The sequence below is a fragment of the Ips typographus genome, linkage group LG4, assembly GCF_016097725.1.
Source record: "Ips typographus isolate SLU linkage group LG4, UJ_Ityp_2.0, whole genome shotgun sequence".
Lineage (NCBI taxonomy): Eukaryota > Metazoa > Arthropoda > Insecta > Coleoptera > Curculionidae > Ips > Ips typographus.
The window spans coordinates 10,485,115-10,506,130 of record NC_138425.1 but is presented as its reverse complement, the minus strand read 5'-3'; the positions used below and the strand labels follow the sequence as shown (position 1 = coordinate 10,506,130).

The 21,016-nt window shown below is 31.8% G+C and overlaps 5 protein-coding genes across 7 annotated transcripts in view; 1 reads left to right on the top strand and 4 right to left on the bottom strand.

The window, feature by feature from the left end:
* Nucleotides 1-1,954: 1,954 nt before the first annotated feature.
* Nucleotides 1,955-3,691, bottom strand: LOC145728642 (troponin C-like). The gene is made up of 6 exons (XM_081979035.1): nt 3,563-3,691; nt 3,475-3,502; nt 3,278-3,421; nt 2,771-2,890; nt 2,141-2,272; nt 1,955-2,087 (listed from the first exon to the last, which is right to left on the bottom strand). The coding sequence occupies exons 1-6, from the start codon at nt 3,566-3,568 to the stop codon at nt 2,053-2,055; spliced, it is 465 nt and encodes a 154-aa protein (XP_081835161.1). The 5' UTR covers nt 3,569-3,691; the 3' UTR covers nt 1,955-2,052.
* A 1,297-nt stretch (nt 3,692-4,988) lies between these two features.
* LOC145728641 (troponin C, isoallergen Bla g 6.0201-like) lies at nt 4,989-6,856 on the bottom strand. Its single transcript, XM_081979034.1, has 6 exons — nt 6,735-6,856; nt 6,642-6,669; nt 5,998-6,141; nt 5,827-5,946; nt 5,592-5,723; nt 4,989-5,204 (listed from the first exon to the last, which is right to left on the bottom strand). The coding sequence occupies exons 1-6, from the start codon at nt 6,738-6,740 to the stop codon at nt 5,170-5,172; spliced, it is 465 nt and encodes a 154-aa protein (XP_081835160.1). The 5' UTR covers nt 6,741-6,856; the 3' UTR covers nt 4,989-5,169.
* Nucleotides 6,857-9,105: 2,249 nt separating this feature from the next.
* LOC145728640 (troponin C, isoallergen Bla g 6.0201-like) lies at nt 9,106-10,167 on the bottom strand. The gene is made up of 6 exons (XM_081979033.1): nt 10,022-10,167; nt 9,931-9,958; nt 9,757-9,872; nt 9,551-9,704; nt 9,367-9,498; nt 9,106-9,312 (listed from the first exon to the last, which is right to left on the bottom strand). Exons 1-6 carry the CDS (start codon nt 10,097-10,099, stop codon nt 9,287-9,289), a joined length of 534 nt encoding a protein of 177 aa, XP_081835159.1. The 5' UTR covers nt 10,100-10,167; the 3' UTR covers nt 9,106-9,286.
* Nucleotides 10,168-10,825: 658 nt separating this feature from the next.
* LOC145728639 (troponin C, isoallergen Bla g 6.0101-like) lies at nt 10,826-12,492 on the top strand. 2 transcript variants are annotated; one of them, XM_081979031.1, is made up of 8 exons: nt 10,826-10,933; nt 11,002-11,034; nt 11,463-11,477; nt 11,530-11,590; nt 11,647-11,762; nt 11,811-11,964; nt 12,021-12,152; nt 12,256-12,492. In XM_081979031.1, the coding sequence occupies exons 1-8, from the start codon at nt 10,916-10,918 to the stop codon at nt 12,279-12,281; spliced, it is 555 nt and encodes a 184-aa protein (XP_081835157.1). In that variant the 5' UTR covers nt 10,826-10,915; the 3' UTR covers nt 12,282-12,492. The 2 variants fall into 2 exon arrangements, with proteins under 2 accessions (XP_081835157.1, XP_081835158.1); XM_081979032.1 differs by lacking the exons at nt 10,826-10,933; nt 11,002-11,034 and adding an exon at nt 11,286-11,401.
* An 84-nt stretch (nt 12,493-12,576) lies between these two features.
* LOC145728638 (uncharacterized) overlaps nt 12,577-21,016 on the bottom strand; it is a 34,000-nt gene continuing 25,560 nt past the window's right edge. For both annotated transcript variants that reach the window (XM_081979028.1, XM_081979030.1), the window contains 5 exons: nt 20,114-20,250; nt 18,787-18,939; nt 14,846-15,026; nt 14,481-14,620; nt 12,577-14,424 (listed from right to left, as the gene is read on the bottom strand). In XM_081979028.1, coding sequence (XP_081835154.1) covers nt 14,141-14,424; nt 14,481-14,620; nt 14,846-15,026; nt 18,787-18,939; nt 20,114-20,250 — 895 coding nt within the window. In that variant the 3' untranslated portion in view covers nt 12,577-14,140. The remainder of the gene's footprint in view (nt 14,425-14,480; nt 14,621-14,845; nt 15,027-18,786; nt 18,940-20,113; nt 20,251-21,016) is intronic.

Below are 21,016 nucleotides of genomic sequence, written 5' to 3'. Positions count from 1 at the left end.
CAATTTCCACATAATCAATATAAAAAGTCAATATTGATTTATGCGGTATCTATGTCCGATATCTGGCAGTAGCATATGGTCTGACAATTAATATTACATAACATTTTCAGCTATTATTCATAAACAATTTAAGACAATCTAAAATTCGATCTATACGTGATAAAACTGTGTCACTGTTTTATACACTGTGTATCACATATTATCCTTGAAAAAGTCTTAATTTCGTCACACTGATTATAATTGCTCCTTAATTTATTATCTGAGCATTTAAGTACAATTTCTGTATAATTGGGGAAAGTATTACAATAAAACTAGTAACGCTTCAATGCCTTTATAAAGGGTAATAACAGGTCTGTATGAACTATTGATGCAGTTCACCAAATTTACTATACTAAATTTTGAAATTTCTTAATTTGCTTTCAGTTTTAGGCCTTAAGCATTGAACAGTTTATTTGTGCTTTTTAGTTAGATTTATGCAAGCAATTTTAAACTTTAGTTTGACAAGCAAATGCACTACTTTGTAGGCTAATAAGTAGTTTATCCATGAAAGTTTTGTGTTCGATGTGGTCTAATTTACATTTCTCCTTGATATGTCGATCATAAATTGACAGCAATGATTATCGAAGTTATTGCAATATCATTCTGGTGTTAATTGCGGGGCAGGCACATACATGCAATTTACATACGTGCACCATTTGGCAATAAGTTTAGATCTGTTACTGCCGCATTCACCTTCATTCATATTAAAATTAGCCTTTTAATTTACTCCAGAACTGTACATTTTCATGTTATAATTATAATATGTAAATCATGGAAGTAAAACAATCGTTTTGTAGTAAGATTTCTCGGACTATACTTTCCATATAACGCTATTTGGTGGGTGTCAAAGGTTATGACATGGTACAACCCACTGTGAGTCATAACATTATGTCTAAAGATCAGTTTCACTGTTATTACAATGCGGTATCTCCGGTTCAAATCGTAAATGCCTTCAAGTGACATTTTTTTCGCACGGCAATGATGCAATAGGTACATGACCATTAAATGTGCAATTTTATTCGATTTTTTTATTCTAACAGGTGACATTAAACGAAGAAATTTATTTCTTTAAGAACCAGAGAGGAATTTATGTAAAACAGGAAAAGTGGAGCAATTTTTAGATCAATATTGCAAATGAGGCTTGTAACTATTCTTGTTTATCTTAAAAGCATTATATGACTAATTGGAGAATATTTCTATTATTAGCCATAAAAAATCAATAGTACTGTTATTAAAAAACGTAAAATATAGGCTTTTTTGCGCATGTATTATAAATCACTCAATTTACATTGAATAACACCGTTCTTTGTACTTTATTAGTTATTTATTGGCAGAAAATGCCTCTATATTTGTGTTGCGCGTGGGAACTTGCAACTATTTTATTGTTTTACCGCAAATAACGATCCTAAATTAGCATAAAAATATGGCAGGAGACACTTTCTATAAAGCAATAACAATTTGTGAGCCGAAGCTTGGGATGAGACATTTTTTAGATTTACAAAGAATTTCGAATTGTGTGACAATCACAAAAAAAACTTTTTAATTGTTTTATTACTAATCGAGTGTCATCCGGTTGTACTGAACATATTTTGGGCGGTACCAACATAATTCAAATTATACTACAACTAGTACTGCAATATCAGGATCTTGCAATATGTAAAAAACAGTTTTTTTAAACAAACGTCTCACTAATAAGAATGTGGTTTCATCTGTATAATTAACTGAGAAGAAAAAAACAATCTGGAGCTGTATTGGACAGCAGGACACAATCAACACTTTGTACAATTTTTTTTATATTCCATTCACTTCCTACTATTATATTGTTAAAGTTGAGGTGATCGCGGAACCCAAAAATATCCGGCAGTTGACAAACTGGTTCCAATCAACACCCAGGTTATGGTAAGACATTAAGACATTGTACGAATCTCAAAACTGTTTATTTTTACTTTATTTCTATCACACAATCAAGGTAAACCTATCTTAACTAAGAAGTCTCAAAATTAACATTGTGTTTTAGTCATCTCCTCCAGTCATTACTTCCATAAATTCTGTAAAATAATTGAGTTAGAGTAATTGAATTAATTGAATTTGTTATAATTACCGTCATAATCTACAGTTCCTGATCCATCAGTGTCAATTTCCGCAATAATCATGTCAAGTTCCTCCGATGTTAATTTGTCATCCAATTCCTTCAAAATTTCTTTTAGTGTGCTTGTGGTAATATATCCATTACCTTTAAACATACAGTAAAGATTCTGTAGTCAGGCTGCACAACATTAACTGACTATATTAATTTTACGTATTTCGATTGCCAAGTTCAGTTTATTGACTTATTTATGAAACATAGCAGTTTGAGTAACATTAGCATGCCACTCAATGATTCGAAATGGTTTAGGAATATAGTAATTTAGCATACGAGTACAATCTGCTACCTAAAAATAAACCTTCTAGTACCGGAAAATATTTTTGTTAAATTACATGTTTGAGCTCATTTTTGAATATCGCAAAAATGACGATTTTAGCCAGGCTTAAAACATAATCTTGACCTTTCTATTCAGTTTAATCTTGGAAATTCACACATACATTAATTCGCATGATTTCTTTTCCTCTAAATCGAGCCAGATTATTAATAAACTTGGCAAATGCTTCTTACAATCTCTAATACCTGCTTTATTGTGTTATAACCGAAAAAAATCGACACTTGGCTGGTTACTCACTAGTTTTAACTAACCTTCCTTATCGTATAATCTAAATGCTTCCTTCAGCTCTTGTTGCATAGCTTCAGCATCCTCTTCCACCATAAATCTGGAGGCAAGAGTGACGAATTCCTCGAATTCCAACTCTCCGGAACCTGTGACATAACCAAAACATACCAGTTGGTTAAAAATAACCCATTTTGCGTTAGAAAACAATACCAGAGGAAAGAAATAACAAACGATCCGTGTAGTATTATAGTCCATTACAACTTTGGGAAAATATATCGTCAGTGACTACAATTTGGACGTCCAACAATTCATATTTTTATGATTCCATAATCACTGTGATATATCTTTACAAAAATAAATTTGGGTCAGGTACATGCCACAAAACATTTTTGAAAAAATAAACTCTGCAAGTCAGTTTACGATTTGTTTTTAGGGTTTTCATGTTAGTAGTGATGTTGTAAAATGTAAAGTTTTTAAAACAAATAAATTACTGTAAATTTAGGTTAATCTGTCAAGGAAAAAACATAACTCACCATCCTCATCCACTTCTGCAATGATTTCAGCCAATAATTTTTCTGTGGTTTGTACCCCCAGCATGCTTAATATCGTTCCAATCATGACCACTCCAATACTGCCTTTTTTCTCCACGTCAAAGGTATCAAAAGCATTTTTCAATACTTAAAAAAACACTCATCACTTGCCAGAAACGCGAACGATTAGTGCAACTTACGTGCAATTTGTTCTTTAGAAAGCTCTTCCTGTGAGATGTTGGATTTTTTTGTAATTCTTGTGTTAGTTTCATATAATTTTTAACTTACCGACATTGCTACTGTGTTACTAAATGGATATTAAACGGGTGAACGTCTAAAGAAAACTAATTAACTAGGTAATCCGTTTGTAATTTTATATAATGAATGAGAATAGCGTTTTGTAATTTTTTGGAACAGCTGCAATTTAAAATAGATCACTCGGAACAGTAATTATTTTTTTAAAAATGACATTAATTAGTGCTTACCCACAACAGGAACGTACTAGCGTTTTACTTAATAATTTCTTTAAAACAAAATGCATTTTTATCAGTTAAAGTTAAGAAATCCAGAAAAGTGTTTTAAAATTGGTAAATGGAAGCATTAAGAACCATTTTCCATTCTTCCCACTCAGAGTTCATATCAACATTTAGACTAGCTACTAATAACAGTTGCTTGTCATAATATTTACTTCACACAATGTTAAATATGAATGAAGCTTACTATAAATATGAGATAATAATAGAAATTTTGTAAGAACGATTTTGTTTTCATTGTACTTTTTTTAAACTCAGACAGTGGAGAATTATGTATGTTGAAGTGTTTTTGACAACGACTTAAGGTAAGAATTGATTATCTACTTTGAATACTCTTTTACTATCAAATTTTGTTGTCAAGCAATATAATAGTGTCATAGTTGCTGTTTACATAAGTTGTTAAAGTTTTGTCAGACTGACTAAATTTTTTAATTACATTTTATTATTAAGAGTTTCTAGGATGTACAAATATTCTTTATTATACCTAAGTCGTGTCAATTTTTACAAAAGTTTCTAATGTTTATGACGTAGTATATTATCAAACTAACAGGTTTTGTATATTGAACTAACGGCTATACGTCACAAAACCAGCTCTTGATTTATGTTCTAGACTAGTTTTAGAATTTTTAAAAATTCTACAAGCAAATTGAATGTCGAGTTTTCAAAATAAATAAGTTGTTATAAATCTAGGTTGATCTCTACGTCATATTCAAGGTTTCGTTGTTCGTCTGCCAGCAGAACTCGCAATAATTCAGAGAGAAAAAAAAAGAAACGACACTTAATTCCGCAACTATGTAATTCCAATTTTAGTCATTTTAGTACTTTAGCTCAATAGAAAAAAAAAACAATAGTTCAGTTTTTATTTTGTTCTTTAGTATTTTCCACAACTGATGTAGTTGGAAAATTATGCCTTCCTTTCGATATATTGAAAATATTTCATAAGTGCATAACTACAGAATTATTGCAGTTTTTAACTTGTTTTTGTATTTGGAATGCAAAAAAGCAGATATTAAGTCAACAGTAGTGATGTTTTCAAGTTACTAAAATGAAAATCATGAAAATATCTAGATGGCTTCACTTGAGACAGAACGATTTCAAAGATACGAAAAATGTAGTATTTCTATTATTTCTAAGATTGCAATCATTTTTGGTATGTTGGTAAAAATTAGACGAAAACAACATACTGTTAAAAATCGGTGATTGTTTATTGAAATAAAAATAAATAAAATAACATTATTCAGTGTAATAAAAAAACAGTAACAATAACATTCTTCTCAGTGTTATAAAAAAATTATTTTTCTTAATAATACTTTGGCCAGGTTTGCTCCCCCAAACACGTTTTCTGGTGGCGATTGTTGGATTCTAGTCGTCACCTCCAGTCATAACTTCCATAAATTCTGAAACAATTATATTATAATATTTAAAGTAATATCAATCAGTCAATGATGTTTAAATCAGGTATAACAGACCGATTGCATGTTATTTAAAATTGTTATTTTCAGTTTAACACACGGCCAGACATTAAAAGTGTTTAAAGCAATGGCAAACCGCTTTAATATAATTTTATTTTTGGGTTCAAAGCGATTTATTTTAACGTTTAACCTACATAATGAAAAGTTGACGGATTAAGAGCCACTTCAAATCTAAATGTTTCCTCTTTGCCAAAAAGCACCTACAATATTTTAAATATTTATGTGTTTTGATACCGTCATGCCAAAATTTTTATAGTGCGTCTTCACCTTGATGCTTATTGTTTGGTATATTTATTGCTTTCGGAGACTTACCATCAAAATCTACGGTTCCTGAACCATCAGTATCAATTTCTGCAACGATCATGTCCAACTCGTCGTTGGTTAGTTTGTCGTCAAGTTCTTTGAGGATTTCTTTTAGGGTTTTTGTGGAAATGTAGCCGTTTCCTGAAACACGGATTATATAATCCTAAATTATCATCTTGTATAGGTTGAGAAAAGATGTTTACGTTTAAAATGTGGGTTTGTTTTTGACTGTACTTGTGCTTACCTTCTTTGTCATATAGACGGAAAGCTTCCTTGAGTTCATGTTGCATCGCTTCCGCATCTTCCTCAACCATGAATTTGGCAGCCAGAGTTACGAATTCTTCAAATTCCAGTTCGCCAGAACCTTAAAAATCTCCTTATTTTCTATGTTTTTTCAGTTTTATTTCAAACTTACCGTCAGTGTCGACTTCAGCAATGATTTCATTCAGGATTTGTTCAGTGGTGGTGATACCCAACATGGTGAAAATCGTCCTGACCATTTGGGTCCCGATACTTCCTTTCTTCTCCACATCGAAAGTGTCGAATGCTTTTTTAAGGACTGCAATAAAGGTTTATTTCCATTAAAAAATACTAACGTACAACGTAATTTACAATGATTGATTTATAGTTATCATGTTTTAATTGTGGTTAATCTATTTGTAATTACTTAAATAGTAACATTAAAAAAGTAATTCGAGTTAGGTAATATGTTAAAAAGTACGTTATTTCAATCAATTTTGAAAAAAAATCTGTTACAGATAAATAATATTAGCACTGCTTCTACAATTTGTGAGTTGTTTCCATAAGGTATGTCTGCACCTATTGAGAATGAAAAAGTTTGATTCCTCAACTCCTCCTCTAGTATTAACACTAGCTTACCCTGTATACCAATAAGCTACATTATTAAACCTAAAAATTAAAAATGCATCACATTCTGTGATTAAGTCTTTCATTGAAATTTGGAATAGTGTCACAGTATACCAACTGCTCATTTTATGATTTTAAAATGTTTCTTTTTTAGAGTTGATTAATTAAATCTTAAAAAAAATTAGTACTTACGAGCAATTTGATCTTTATCCAATTCGTCCTAAAATAAAAACACAAAAAAATTAAAATTTGTTAAGAGGAACCGAAGTTCTGGAGAAGACATACCGACATCTTGGCGGTTACCGGCAGTTACCTATTCCAAATCGTAACTGACATAAATTTGAAAATCTTGTTTGAAGATTACGCACGGACTATATAAAACTGAGATATCTTAAAATAGAAGGCGGACAGTTACTTCAGAGTGATTTTTAAATTTTCACCAACCAGCTGTTAATTGTTTGAACTTCCACAGGCGCGGATTTCGGCATCCGGAATTTGTTACAAATTCCATTTTTTTATACTAACAGTTTCGAAAAGTTACCTGAAAAAATAAATTGCATCAGCTGAAAAAAACAAATTTGCGTGATTTTTTACAATCAATCAATTCATAAATTGGTCAACTAATTGTTCAAAAATGTCCCATCAAGCTCCTTGGCTAAATTATCGATCGCAGAGTTATAAATTGGCAAACGTGAGACTAAGTGATCCCAGCTCCTTTCCTATGTGGACACCATCGTATGAATGATTGCTTTTGGCAAATTGAGCGATCAAATACGATTTCTAATTAACCAAACGCAACAAATCATTACATTTCTGCTGGGATAAATAATATTCCATTGACATTTTAATTTTTGCGGTTTGGCACTGCCTGTTCTCAAGTTTAGTAAATGATATACAAGTGGTGTGGGATTTATCTATTTTCCCTTCCTGTTGCATTATTTCATGTTGATAGAAAAACATTTGTGGTTTGATAATTTCTTGGTGGGTTGAAGAGGTTTATGTAATACAAAACAAACCAAAGCTTCCTTAGTTCTTTACCAGCGAGATGTTCCTGAAACATTGTTTCTTCCATTTCTCTCTAATCTGTTCAAAGAAGAGTAAAAAAACACTCCCTTGGACCATAACTGTGCATAATAATCTACTAATTTGTTTCATAAAAAAGGAATATATTGAAATAGTAAGTTTACACTTTAGAGCATTGCAACAAGATTTAAGAGAAATTACTCTAAATGTTGGAGATAAAGGGTATTTAGTCCAGAATGAGCAAATCTTTAATATAAATCATCTTATATCAAGAAAAGCTAAGTTGACATTTAATTTCAGTCTTTTCCATAATATCATCAAATAAAATATTCCAATAATTTTCAAGAACTGAATGTGCCAAAGGAAACTCATTAATACATGTAATTCAGTTAGATTTATAGTTACTCATATAAAAACTTACTGAGTTAGTCATTAAAGTCAGGTGACTAGCTGGTATTACTTATATGAAAACTAATTGATTGTTAAACCAAAGCAAAGCAATAAAACACGTAATTGCCAATTTAAGTACTCATAATGTGAGGAAATATTAATTTATTTCAATAAACGTTATAAGAAATATGGTTACGTAAATTAATTGTTTATTATAAAGTCAGGTAGTCTAATGTTAGGGTTTCCTTAATCAAAATATTTTAATGTGGTAAAACAAAATCTAAAGTCCTGTCCTGGCTCTACCTATTAACAATACGAACAATTTACCAGATATCAAATACAGAGCCAGCATTCACGTAGGCCGAGCCCGGAAAATTTTATACCCGTTTTCGCGTCTGGATCGTTGCCAGAAATACACATTCGACTGGATTAAAGCCTTCGGGAATCAAATTAAATTTTAAACCACTGTAAAGTCGGCACGATAATGTAGTGTAAACGTTTCTGTTTTGTATTTTGGTCTGGGATCAAATACCACACAGGTTTTATTGGCCACGGGCCGTTTAAACCTAAAGTGTTTTGTAAATAAATGGCGAAGTAACTTTGTTTCATTAAAGTAACGTCTTATTGTTTACAAATTTGTGATTTTACAGGGCTTAAAGTAGTATTAGTGTCCCTTTTTGCCTGTCCTGGATTCTCTTTGATTATTTTTGGTTTGTCCTGAATAGTGAATATTTAAATAGATTTATATTTTAAAGTCAGTTTATATTACAAACTTGTTTTTCTAATCTTCCTACGAAAAAACATGGAAAATTAATGTTTGTTTATACGTCAGTCTTACACCTCAACCTGTAACTAGTATTTACAAAACTGGATAGTTTTAATATATTTTCCAGTTTTCTTTTCTTGTTATTTGACTGTCGTTTTATCAAAAACCAAGTTAGGTTTGTGTAAGTTAATGAAATATATTTTAATACTCTATAGAAATATTTGTTGGTTTATTCAATTAAGTAAATTGCTGCTTCAAAAAATTATAAAATATAACTAGATTAACATTAATCTGACACAAGGTATTGATGACATCTGGTATTCATTAAGATCAAATAATATACATATAAGGTTCAAGCTGATTGCAAAACAACTCAGAATCACGAATAATCAAGTTACTTATTCGTAGTTAAATTTTAAATTTCAGTCAAATTTCAGTGTAATAATTGTATTCGTAGGTTGAATAACTCTTAACATATCTGGGAAACATAACTTTTATTATACTTGTATCACAATAAACTAATGTCAACTATAAATAAATCTATGCTATTTCTATAAACAAACGGATAGAAAATGGTATCGTTAAAGGTTAACTACCTAAAACAATGTTATTATTTATAAAAAAAAAACTATTTTCTAAATTACGCGCAATTAAATGCTCATCCGATCATCACTGCCTTAAATTCTGAAAATAATAATTCACTTAACGTCTTAGTAAATGTAACGAGTTTGTACCAACCTTCCCAGTCTACTGTTCCTGACCCATCGGTATCAATTTCATCAATCATACTGTCCAGATCATCATCAGTTAACTTTTCATCCAGTTCTTGCAGTATTTCTCGCAGAACTTCAATGGTTATGAATCCATTACCTTTTGAAAAGCTGGGTATACATAAACTGTGCACAAAATAGCAAAATAATACCTTCGCGATCATACATCCTAAATGCACCTTTTAGTTCTGTTTGTATGGCGTCTGTGTCTTCTTCCTCTTCAATCAGAAACCTTGCAGCCAGATTAGCAAATTCTTCAAAACTTACTTCTCCATTTCCATCTTCATCAATTTCATCAATAATGTCCTGAAATAGTTGTTATACTAGCTGGTGGGTTTAGTGTTATTGAAAGTCTTACATCCAGTTCTTCTCCAATTAGTTGAGTCCCTAGTAAATCCATGATGGTGCCAATCATATCAGTTGAAATGAAACCTTTTCTATCCACGTCAAATGCATCAAAAGTGGCTTTTAGCACTAAAATCATTAATAAAAATTAAACTAAGTTTTTTGAGTGACATTAGTGAGTACTTACTGGCTAGCTGCTCCCTGTCCAAATCATCCTGAAATCACCAAATTTAAACTTAGATTGAGGAAAAAAGAACAAAAATAGCTAAATCACTCACCATGTTCACCATTCCACACTCATCCACACTTTCCACAAAGGACATCACTTTCTGAAGAGAAAGTTTCCTCTCGTTCATGTTTATTCCGTCGATGTACTTCGGGTGGGGATCAATACGGGAAGTACAAAATAAACCACGCGGACATCATGGTTTTATTTGTTTTAAAGGCATCCCAACTTTGCTAGTCATTTCTTTTCGGTCCATTCTTAACAAGTCAGGCAGGATCGGCTTTGTTATCCAGTGCCAAGATTTGTTACTAAGAAAGTAGGTTGAATTGATAAACTTTTTTCAATTTGTACGAGAAACCTGTAAAAAATTCCTAGGTTTGGTACAAGACGATTTTAGATGCCTTAAACGATCGTCGTTGTGAATCCTAACATACCATATAAATTTGAATTGGGTAAAAATAGATTCGTTTTAACTGTATAAAGTAGTTACTACAGTGTGCACAAACCATATAAGTGAAATAATTTGTTGTAGTTGATTTTAAATTTATTATTAGAACTTACAGAGAAGCTTCTCTTCCAAGAATCATACTTCTAGAATAATTCAAATATTGTATAATCTGCAGAAGACAAACAAACTTGCAAAATTGCAACTCTCTCTAGATCAAAATGATTTCTTTATTAGACTCATATTAATGTTAAGGACACCCTGTATTATTTACTAATCATGTATTTGTTTTCTTAGGTGTTAAGGATATGATCATTCAGCTGACAGGTCCACTGGCAAGTAATTAAATTTCTCCATGATGCATCAACAAGATTCTTGCCTAATTACCAAGATGATGATTGACATGACGGCTCTATATATACGCGGGTTAAACCTCTAGTTAGCCAGTTTCAAAAGATAATTAATAAAGTATTGATTGAACGTCATCTGGTCAGATACAAAATGGCTGATGAAGCTCAGGTAAAACAAAAAACTTATATATCTTCTGATTTCAAATTAGTTATACAATATAATTTTTTTTGTTTTAGGAAAAGAAACCAGAACAAAAGAAGAAGCCTGAAGTAAGTTTAGTCTCATAGTTTAAAGGACAATTTGGTTATAATTAAATCGAATTCAATTATAGCTGTTAAGTTCATGTCATTCGACCTCACGTGCTTTAAATTATGCAACCGCAATCGATAATATATTTGCAATCAAATTTTTTATAGTCGGTTTCTTTGTGACGTAACGGTACTGACCTATCAAACTCACACAAACAATTGATACTAAATTAGATTGATTTTATAAACAATAACAATTAATGATGCCAATCTTGATGACGCGTAGGTAATATCGGCCTTATATATACTTTTGATTAATTAAAACGTTATCAGTCGTGCAGTTGTTTTAAGGATCTAAACATCACTCCCATTACAGCAATTTGTCATGGTAAGGGTTGTATTCTATGGTGTATCAAAAAATTGTGTATTAATATTCCATTTTGTTACAGGCTGACGCCAAAGCGGTAAGTTACTTCAATTTTACTTAATTACAGTGTTAACCCTGTTGTTGTATAGGAAGTGGTTTTGGACTATGAAGCTCTGAAACATTTAGATATTGCTAAAGATCAGTTGAAAAGTAAGTAGGAGATTAAAGGTAGATGATTGTAGTAATAAATTTCTGTGTGTTGGTAGTGTTGAAACAGATTTTTGATTCTTTTGACTTGGAGAAGAAAGGAGAAATTGGTGTGGAGATGATTGGTCAAATCCTTGACATGTTGGGTCACCAGTTAAACCCTGAAGAACTTGCGGTGAGTAACTAACACAATCAAAAAACTATTTTTATACCCGAAAAATAGAAAATCATCAAAGAAATTGATGAAGACGGAAACGGAGTAATGAGCTTTGAAGAGTTCGCTCATTTGGCAGCCAGATTTTTGGTAGAAGAAGAAGAGGACGTTGAAGCAATTTTGAGGGAACTCAAAGATGCTTTCAGATTATATGACAAAGAAGGTTAGTTAGTCTGGCACGAAATTTCCTATTCTCACTTAATTGCAATGTGAATTTAGGTTTGGGTTATATTACTGTGGATCTGCTGAGAGACATTCTGAAAGAGTTGGACGACAAGTTGTCTCCTTCAGATTTAAATGAAATGATTAAGGAAATTGATACTGATAACTCTGGAACCGTAGATTGGGAAGGCAAGTATTTTTGTCTTTAGTAGTCTGTTTGAAGTTTACTAGTAAAATACTCTTGATTTGTTGGTGGATTAACAGTTAAGTTAAAAAATGCTTTTTTTCACAGAGTTCAAAGCTATGATGATTGGTTAGAAGAACCACTGCCATGGACTGTACAGTTCCTTAGTCCAGAAGTAAGACTGACAAATCTATTTTTCCAGATTGAAGAAATATTATATTTTTATTTACACCATAGTTTGTGGTCCTTACTGTAACACTACCTATAATATTACAAATCACTTTATGTATAAAGTCAATTGGTAATGTAAAATTGCAACGGAAATAAAAAGCACAATATTCCATATTTGCACTGTTTTATTCCATAAATTCAGATACTATTCCACTCGGTTAATTAATTATGATGGGATTGAAATAAAAAAATACACAATCAGTGTCAGCATAGAGCTTTTATTTAAATACCACATAAAGAGTATGTATATCATATTTCGGAAACAATATATAGTTTATCTGGATAAATATTTATATATGACACTCATTACACAACAGCCAATGCCTTATATCTTTGTTATTTACCTATACGAATGTTGATTAAATATGTTTCCATAGACATCTGAATATAATTAGTATTTAGGTAAAATAGTAAAAAAAGTGTGGGGGGGTCGAGGTCCACAGTCGCGTTGACATGCCGATAACGACCTGTTTTGCTAATAGAAGTTTAGAAAAATATTTTTCTTTTGAGCTTTTTAAACATCTCAACGCAACAAATGTGTGGCCTCTCGACCGGATATGTCATGAAGTGGTCCGGCTGACGCCATCTTGAAAGACAGCCGCCTAAACATCATCGAATATTACTTTCTTAATTTAATATTATTTAAAAAGGATATGTTTGTATTTTACCACAGATAATGTTAATGTACACGCTACAATGATATGTTTCAAAAACCGGTTGATATTAGGTTTCATATTGCTTATGAAAAGATCCATCTCTTAAAATGTTACCAACCAGTTTCCTTGATTCACTTTTTTCTGCAGATTTTCTTTCATCTTAGCTTACTATGGAGTTGAAGGTTTGTGTATAGTACTACTGATTATTTTCCTGACTACTGTCAACTACAAGAAACCTTACCTTAAATTTTCTTAAAGTTACACTGATATGGATATCAAAGCTCACAATTTATATCAATATAGTTTTTCAACTAGCCTACTAAATGGGTATTTCCAAAAATTTTTATCCAATAAAATCTTTGGAAATTGAGAAAGGTGGCACCACGTATGTTGATATGATTTAGTTTAGAGGTGTTTCACCTCTGATATGTATAGGCCCAATCTAAATTAATAAGTTTCTTTTAGTTTGGATGCGATTTTCAAACCGAGAATTTAACACAATTACATAATCAAAATTTATAAAAATAATATCTTAACTATATACGTCACTTGTAACACTAGACATTAAGATAAAGACGTTTAACAGGTAAGTATTTTCCGGTTATGTCTGAAAATGTGTATCTATTTATTACAACAAATCCAATAAATCACCGAGTTTTCTTTGAGAGACACAATCACTTGCGATGTTATTTTTGTTTTATTCTGTACAAAGAAAGTTCGGTATTTTCAGGATATTGCCTGTCAACATGCACTAAACATTGATTTTAAGTGATACCTCTTGAAGGGTAAAATTGTTGCGTGCGGTAATACTTAGTAGAATACATCTAGAGAAGGTTCTAAAATTTGAACAAGCATTATATTATGTAATTTTAAGAACTACAAGCAATTACATGCTCTAAAGCTCTATTCTGCAAAAAAATTCAAAGTATACCTACATAGTATTTTATTAATAATTTGAACTACCAACTATACGATATATTCTAAATATCTGTAAGATTTTAAAACTTTCTGACCTGAGAACGCCAAGTTGTGTCACTCTGATCAAGGTCTACAAAACTTGTCACTCTCAAGTATATCGTGACTTTAATCTAACCAATATTAAATATTTAAACTACACACGACAACCAATATCTAGCTACCACAAGTAAACTAGTAGCTAAAGCGTATTGCGACACGACAATTTGGGTATCAGCGCTACTGTAAGCCTCGAAGGATTTGATCTTGCATTTCATCTTGTCCAATGGCAGATTCTGCAGATTGTATTCTCGATGTTCGTGTGGCATAGTGCACACTGTTCTTTTCTTTTGCATCATTTCGTCGTCTTTGTCTTTCAGATTGCGAAGCCAGTTTTTGTACCATTGTAGTTCGCAATCGCACACCAGAGGATTATCTAGTCAAATACAGAATTTTTATGTTTAATAACTTAAAGTGTTAAATGATACTTACCCATTAGATCCACAACACGTAACGTATCTAAAATTGGTTCCATAACATCTTCTGGAACATGCATTAGCTTGTTGTTCTGCAGGTTTAAGGTTTCCAAAGAGTTTAGATTTTCGAAAATCATCCCATTCAATGATTTTATACTAGAAGTAACAACAAGAAATTACACAGTACATTCAGTTTTTATTTCAAATAAAAACTTTGTTTCATACAATCATACTGAAATAATAACGAATTTCCACGTTATACGCGAGTACTAGAAAAGTCATGAAAACTTTGCAGCTTGTTTATATTGCATCGTAAATTATGAAAGACGTGGCAACTACTGTCTCTGCATTCACAATGTAATGTTCATGCGGAATACTTACTCATTTTTCAGCAGGTTTAGGAAAGTAATTGAATCACCAAATCCAGCAAAAGCGTCCTCGGCAATGAACGAAATATTATTCGCACGTAAATCCAAATGGCGCAACCTATGCAAAGGTTTTAGAGCTTCTGTGGGTATTGTATGGATGTTGTTGTCCCCCAAACGTAGATACTGCAAATTTTCTGGAAAAAACAATGTTGTTTCAGCAATGAACTTTTTTTTTATGTAGTATGATATTGTCTCCCAGCAGGTGTTTAATTTCATTACGCACCCCATTCCGTATTTTCCCCTTTTGCGAACAATATTTGTTGGTACAAAATCAAATTACGAAACATCCCTCTCCTGGGAGTGTTTCAGTTAACTGTAATTGTTACTTTTCCCATGTTTCTCGTTCGAACATGTGTCGATCAATTTACGTATTTTTATTCGGTTTTAACAATAGATATATTTTATTTAATTTCACTACAGAAAGTAAAAAATGTTATAAAACTGAAACTTTCTAACAAAGGGATTGTCTTGCAGCCGGCAAATTACTGAGTGGTTTTGCGATGTCGACTCTAGAAGAGAAAATTGCCTGAAAACTCCACCTAACTGACATGAATTGCTGTACAAAGAAAGTTTCGGTAGTTTCAAATGCTCCACAAAGTAGAATGTGTATATATGTTATTTATGTGTAAAAGTTTCTACTTCGTAAACTTCAGCTTAGAAAACTCATTTATTTATCGGTCGCTAACTTTATAAATGTGGTTCTACAGGGTGATTGTTTATATTTTACTCAATAGTTTACAACATAGTGTGAATTAGCAAATATATCAAATCATCATATCACAAAAACTCGTTTTAATATTACCCTGTACGTTACAAGATATATGAACGATGAATACTTTCATGGTTTCCGTCATTATCAGTTGTTGGATCGGAATAAAATTTAGATAACTGACACGTGTAGAAAAAAATAATAATTTCACATGCAAAGAAGGCATTCTGCACGCAAAAAAGATATCAGATTCGTCATAAAACACGCCATCCGAAATTGAAATTTTTGTTTACGTCATATTTACAAACAAGTCATATTAATCACTTTGTTTCTCTAGTTTTGCCACAATCATTACGACAGACCTTTTAATTAAATACGAAACTTCTAAGCAGGCGAATCTCAACAGTTTACATTTCATTAAACAGGAAGTCCAAGGCAAATGTGCCTAAATTTGCTCAGCAATCTTCATCTAATTTCCTATTAAGCTTTTAATGACGCCTGGTTTGCCTTAGTTAGTCAGAGAAGTTGGGATTTGGTTAGTTCGCTATGGGATTGAAAGTTGTTTATTTCCAACTTAAGTTTCCAAGGTTTTGGCCTAATTTGTCTTGGATTCTAAATAAAAGGGGTGCAAAGTTTGCAGTGAAATTTCGATACATTCTGTAATTTCAAACTGGAAACAAGCAGAGAATAATATACATATTAATAAAGTTTCAAGAAATTTAGGTATTTATAATGAAAGATTCATATTTAAATTTCCCTGCCAGAATGAAGTTGAATAAATGATTTTCTTGAGATTGGATTGTATCATTTTTGTATACATCTTTTCAGTTTCTCTTTCCAATTTGTCTCAGACTTCAAAGCTTGTGCAATCAAATTTCTTTGTAAAAATGCGAGTTGAATAAATTTGTTTGCAACGTCTCTACTGCTTTTGTGTAGTACATGTTTCTTGTTCTCTACGTCAGTAAATAATGACCTCCCATTATTAAGCAAACAAGTTAGAATACATTAGTTCAGAACTTACGCAGCACTGTATAAATTCTGGATTAAAAAATTTTGCATATCAACTTTTGTCCAAACTCTACTAATGTGCTTGTTATTATGCTATTCGAATTAATAAAGCAGCACAATTCTGATATTCGAAATTACTGCCGGAGGTTATAACACCTAATAGCATGTTCATATTATTAGATATAGTTAATATACCATGTTCTACATGCTTTAACAAGAAAGGCGTCACACCATCAGCCTTAAATTAATCAACAAGTTGTTAATTTAAAGACTTATTTTATTGTTGAAATTGCTTTGTAAATCTACTAGAACTAGAGTTAGTCTGGATGAGTAATAAACATCGATATTGACAAGCTGCGTATTAGGTAGAAATTATGATTCAAGCGGGATTACGTATTGGAAATTGGGACTTCAATCCGCATTGAAATCCATCCAATTTAAAGTTTGGAGCCGCAAAAGGTAATAAACTTGTTAATGCAAATAAATCTGGACCTAAAGTTGGCGAAACAAATTCCAAGCAGACCTGTAAATTTCAGCCCTTTAAATTACTTGCTTTTCAAGCATAATAATTTTGAAACTTTTATGATTACCACGACCGAGTTTTCTAAAGAATATAGAATTTTTGTCTGAAAATTTTCAATTAAACGGATTTGTGGATTGGAATGTAGCAGTTAACTAACAACAAACTGTACTAGCTGCAAGAATAAATGTTTGTGTTTAATTACATGAACGTTTTAGACCTAGTTTAAATGCAAATCGAAACCTACTATTGAATTAAACCCAGTACTGCAATAGTCCATAACATTAATTAATGCTGGAACTAGACTTTGCTAAAACGATTTTCTCTTTTCCTGAGCGAACGTACAATATTGTAAACTCGAGCAGTGCAATTCCGCAGTTGCTGCAAAGCTGAGGAAATTGCCTTATGCCTGCATAAACACGTAAATGGAGTTATTGTTAGGGTCAGTCCGTTTTTCTAGTGTATTGAAATTAGATTGCTTTGGTTTTGGAAAATGCTATATTGTGAAACTAAAATGTTTTGTGACCAAATTTAATTATGCAAACTTTAAAATTTTGTCAAACCTAAAAACAGTTCACCCAGTTATCTCCGCCATGTTTGGGGTTTCAGAGACTGTAAAAAAGGCTCAAAATATTCGTTTTAAACTGCTCATTCAACTCGTGCTAACTGCAACACGATTGAACATATACAGGGTGTTCAAAAAAATACTTGAAAAATTACCATGTTTTCTACTACATGTTTTATTCCAGAAACAACGGAGTGTGGGATGATAAATTGTAAATAGGTTCGATGTTAGGAAAATTCGAAATTTAAGCGAAAATTATCGGTTCACTACACCTGCATTACAGTTTGAATTGAACTAGAATTTTTGTTCAGAACTTTTACCAGGCTTCCAAACCCGGTTCAGAAAAACTTTGCAATATTCAAATTTCAATTAACACTTTACGGAAATCCACGAACACTGCTATAAGGGTTAAAAACCAAAAACAATTGTATTTTAAAACCCTCTTTTAACGCTCATTTAATTTGCATACAGAATTGACTATTCAATGATGTACGCAAAATTCAGTAATAAACATTTGCAATTTATGAAAATTCGTAATTTAAAAACATGTTTGTTATGCAATGCGGTATGTTTCATATCAAGTGCTTTTAAATTATGAACGTGCTCATCAGCTATATGTGTATGGCATTTCAAATTTAAGTCTATCCATATTGATTGAAAATGAGCTTTTAAAACTGTAATGGAAATTTTACGTCCAATTTAGAACGTGGATAAATATTTACCTATGTAGAAGCCCGTTATTCTAAAAGCTTAGTTTTGCTACGCTAATGGAACTTCATATATTTTCAATATCAGCTTACTGAAATGTATGTAACAGTAACCTTGGAAGTTGGTAACTGAAATAATTCATTTAAAATGCATTTTAGTAAACCACCACACCTTGTTGGTGGATAAAGTATATAATAAGCAAAGTTGTAACAAGATATGCTTGCATGATACCAAACTACAATATCTCAGTGTAATTAATTTACTACTAAACCCACAATTTAGTAGATTACAAACTTTGTACTAACAGCATTATCGTGTGGTTTTTCAGGCGATATTTCATCGTCTTTCAAAACAACAAAACTTCAGACAGTATTATTGACTCACCTTCTAATCCAGCAAAAGCGTCCTTATCGATCGTGTCGATGTTATTACCTTCTAATTCTAAAGAATTCAAGAGGGTAAGGTGCGAAAATACTCGGGCGGGGACGGTTCGCAATTTATTATGGGCCAGACCTAAGGAATCCAAGTTTTTGAGTCCTAAAAACATAAATATGTTAAGCCAAATAGAGTTTAAAACAACAAAAACTTCAATCTGTATTATTATTGTTCTTCTTTATATTTTATCAATTTAATACATAACTAGAGCGATCGAGTTGAAGCTGCTCTTGTCTTTACTTATAAGTGTATAAGTCATTTTTCTGACACGTTTAAATCAATACTCGACAAGCGTACGAGCAGAAATTTAATTTCAGGAAAGATAAATCTTCTATCTACGCTCTTATATTGAGAACTCACATAAGAGATTATCAGTTACACACTAAGGCAATATCGAGAAATTTTGTTTTGCTTGCAGAGTGTGTTCAACAATATATTTTATTCTTTGTCAAGTTGATTTTTTTATGTTAATGAAATTTGGTTACAGTTTGTGATGCATTACAAGAGACTAATTTTGCAGAAAGGTTGTTAAACACGTGTCCATTTCTAGCAATATAGAATTCATTTCCCTAAAGTGCTGTCATCTACCACCAGCTAAAAATGCGTTTAAACTACCCTAATTGGCGGCATCGCATCCGTTTATGGCACTCTATTCTGGCTATTTCAAGTTTTAATTATTTCCCCAAAGCACTAAAAACTTTCCTTATAAAGGAAATTTTATTTCCTCTACTACGGTGCATTTGCATTAAACTGTCCCGATTTTAAGCAAAAGTTTGGGCAATTAATAACATTTCTACTTGGTCTAACTTTTCTAACACATTTTCGAAATTCATTAGTTATGTCAAGGGCTGAACCAATGCGATTGCCGAGTCTCTTAATGACTGTAACGGAACCTCAGAAAGCTTCGTACATAAGTGCGATAACTGCAAACTAACTTTCTGACAAATAAAAATCATTTATTACCCCCTGACATATCTGCCAGCATTAAATCCAGAAAATTTATGAAACTTCCCGGTTTCATAACTTTAAGCCACGGAACTGGAAGTAAGTTGAAAAGTAATTTTATGTCTGCATGATCCTGCATGAGATTCCCATTACAGTGTGGTATTAAAAAATCGATGCAGGTTCTACGCTTTGAAATTTAAAGCAAAGTAGTAAAAAAGTGAAACACCTTAGAACATTGTTGTGTATCAGCAGCAGGAGCATTAGAAATACTTTACATGCCATGAATAATACATAGCTTAATCGATAGAGAGTGGAGTATTGTGACACCTACCTTCAAAATCTCCCTCGTTTATTTCGGTAATCCTATTCTCTTGCATCTCGAGTTTCTTAAGCATATCGAGTATGCCCAAGGATTTCTGAGGCACGGCCGTTAATCCGTTACCACCCAAGTTAAGTCGCTTTAGTTTCCTGAAAAAAAAAAACTCAATATTTTAAGGGCAAAAGTTTCAGCTAAGCCCTTGGAAAAATATGTCGAAAAGTTTTTTAAATGATACTTTTTTAAAAGCTTTTTGCTTCGTTACAGTGGTTGCCATATCATATTACAAAAGTAGGGTAGGAATAATGTTACAAAGTTAGATTATACAAACTTTTTTACCCAATTACTCTTCAGTGTACCAATAGAAACAATTCTGAAGAACCTCATTTAATTAAACAGATAAGTAGTAGTGAAATGCACTTTAGTAAATGAAAGTAAATAAAAACTTTTTTAGGGTTTTTTAAATGAGAACATAAAAATATCATTTACTGGGGTTTCACTTATCCCCAAAATTCTGGACCCAACCTGAACAGGAAAACTACGTTGATGGTTTGAAAATATGATTTTATGAATTTTCTATTAGTGATTTGAAATTGACCTGTCAGTTTTAAATTGTACATTAGCAAGCAATAAATTTATATTTTACTCGAATTACCTTCTTGTTTCTAATTTGATATTCAGATTCAGGCCCAATGAACACAAACTAGAAATATTTCTTGAACACTTTTAATCAGATAATTTTAAATTTTCAGGTTTATTTTATTTAAGAAATTTTATTCTCTACAAGATTGCAAGAAAATATTATTTTCCAGAAAAATTTAAATTTCTTATTCTTATTTTATTTTCAGTCAAATGTGTGTGTCTGTATGTACATATTACACATTTCTGTTTCCACAAAAATCAGAGAAGATAATGCCT

Coding starts and splice junctions, on each gene's coding strand:
- LOC145728640 (XM_081979033.1), bottom strand. CDS start 10,099: ATGAACGAGAGGAAACTTTCTCTTCAGAAAGTGATGTCCTTTGTGGAA. Junction 9,873..9,930: donor GGACAGGGAGCAGCTAGCCA/GTAAGTACTCAC, acceptor TAATGATTTTAG/TGCTAAAAGCCACTTTTGAT. Junction 9,499..9,550: donor TAGGATGTATGATCGCGAAG/GTATTATTTTGC, acceptor GCTTTTCAAAAG/GTAATGGATTCATAACCATT.
- LOC145728639 (XM_081979031.1), top strand. Junction 11,591..11,646: donor TGCTAAAGATCAGTTGAAAA/GTAAGTAGGAGA, acceptor GTGTGTTGGTAG/TGTTGAAACAGATTTTTGAT. Junction 12,153..12,255: donor TGGAACCGTAGATTGGGAAG/GCAAGTATTTTT, acceptor TTTTTTTCACAG/AGTTCAAAGCTATGATGATT.
- LOC145728641 (XM_081979034.1), bottom strand. Junction 5,724..5,826: donor CCGTCTATATGACAAAGAAG/GTAAGCACAAGT, acceptor TCCGTGTTTCAG/GAAACGGCTACATTTCCACA. Junction 5,205..5,591: donor AGGAACCGTAGATTTTGATG/GTAAGTCTCCGA, acceptor TAATTGTTTCAG/AATTTATGGAAGTTATGACT.
- LOC145728642 (XM_081979035.1), bottom strand. Junction 3,422..3,474: donor TTCTAAAGAACAAATTGCAC/GTAAGTTGCACT, acceptor TGTTTTTTTAAG/TATTGAAAAATGCTTTTGAT. Junction 2,891..3,277: donor TGCAGAAGTGGATGAGGATG/GTGAGTTATGTT, acceptor GTTATGTCACAG/GTTCCGGAGAGTTGGAATTC.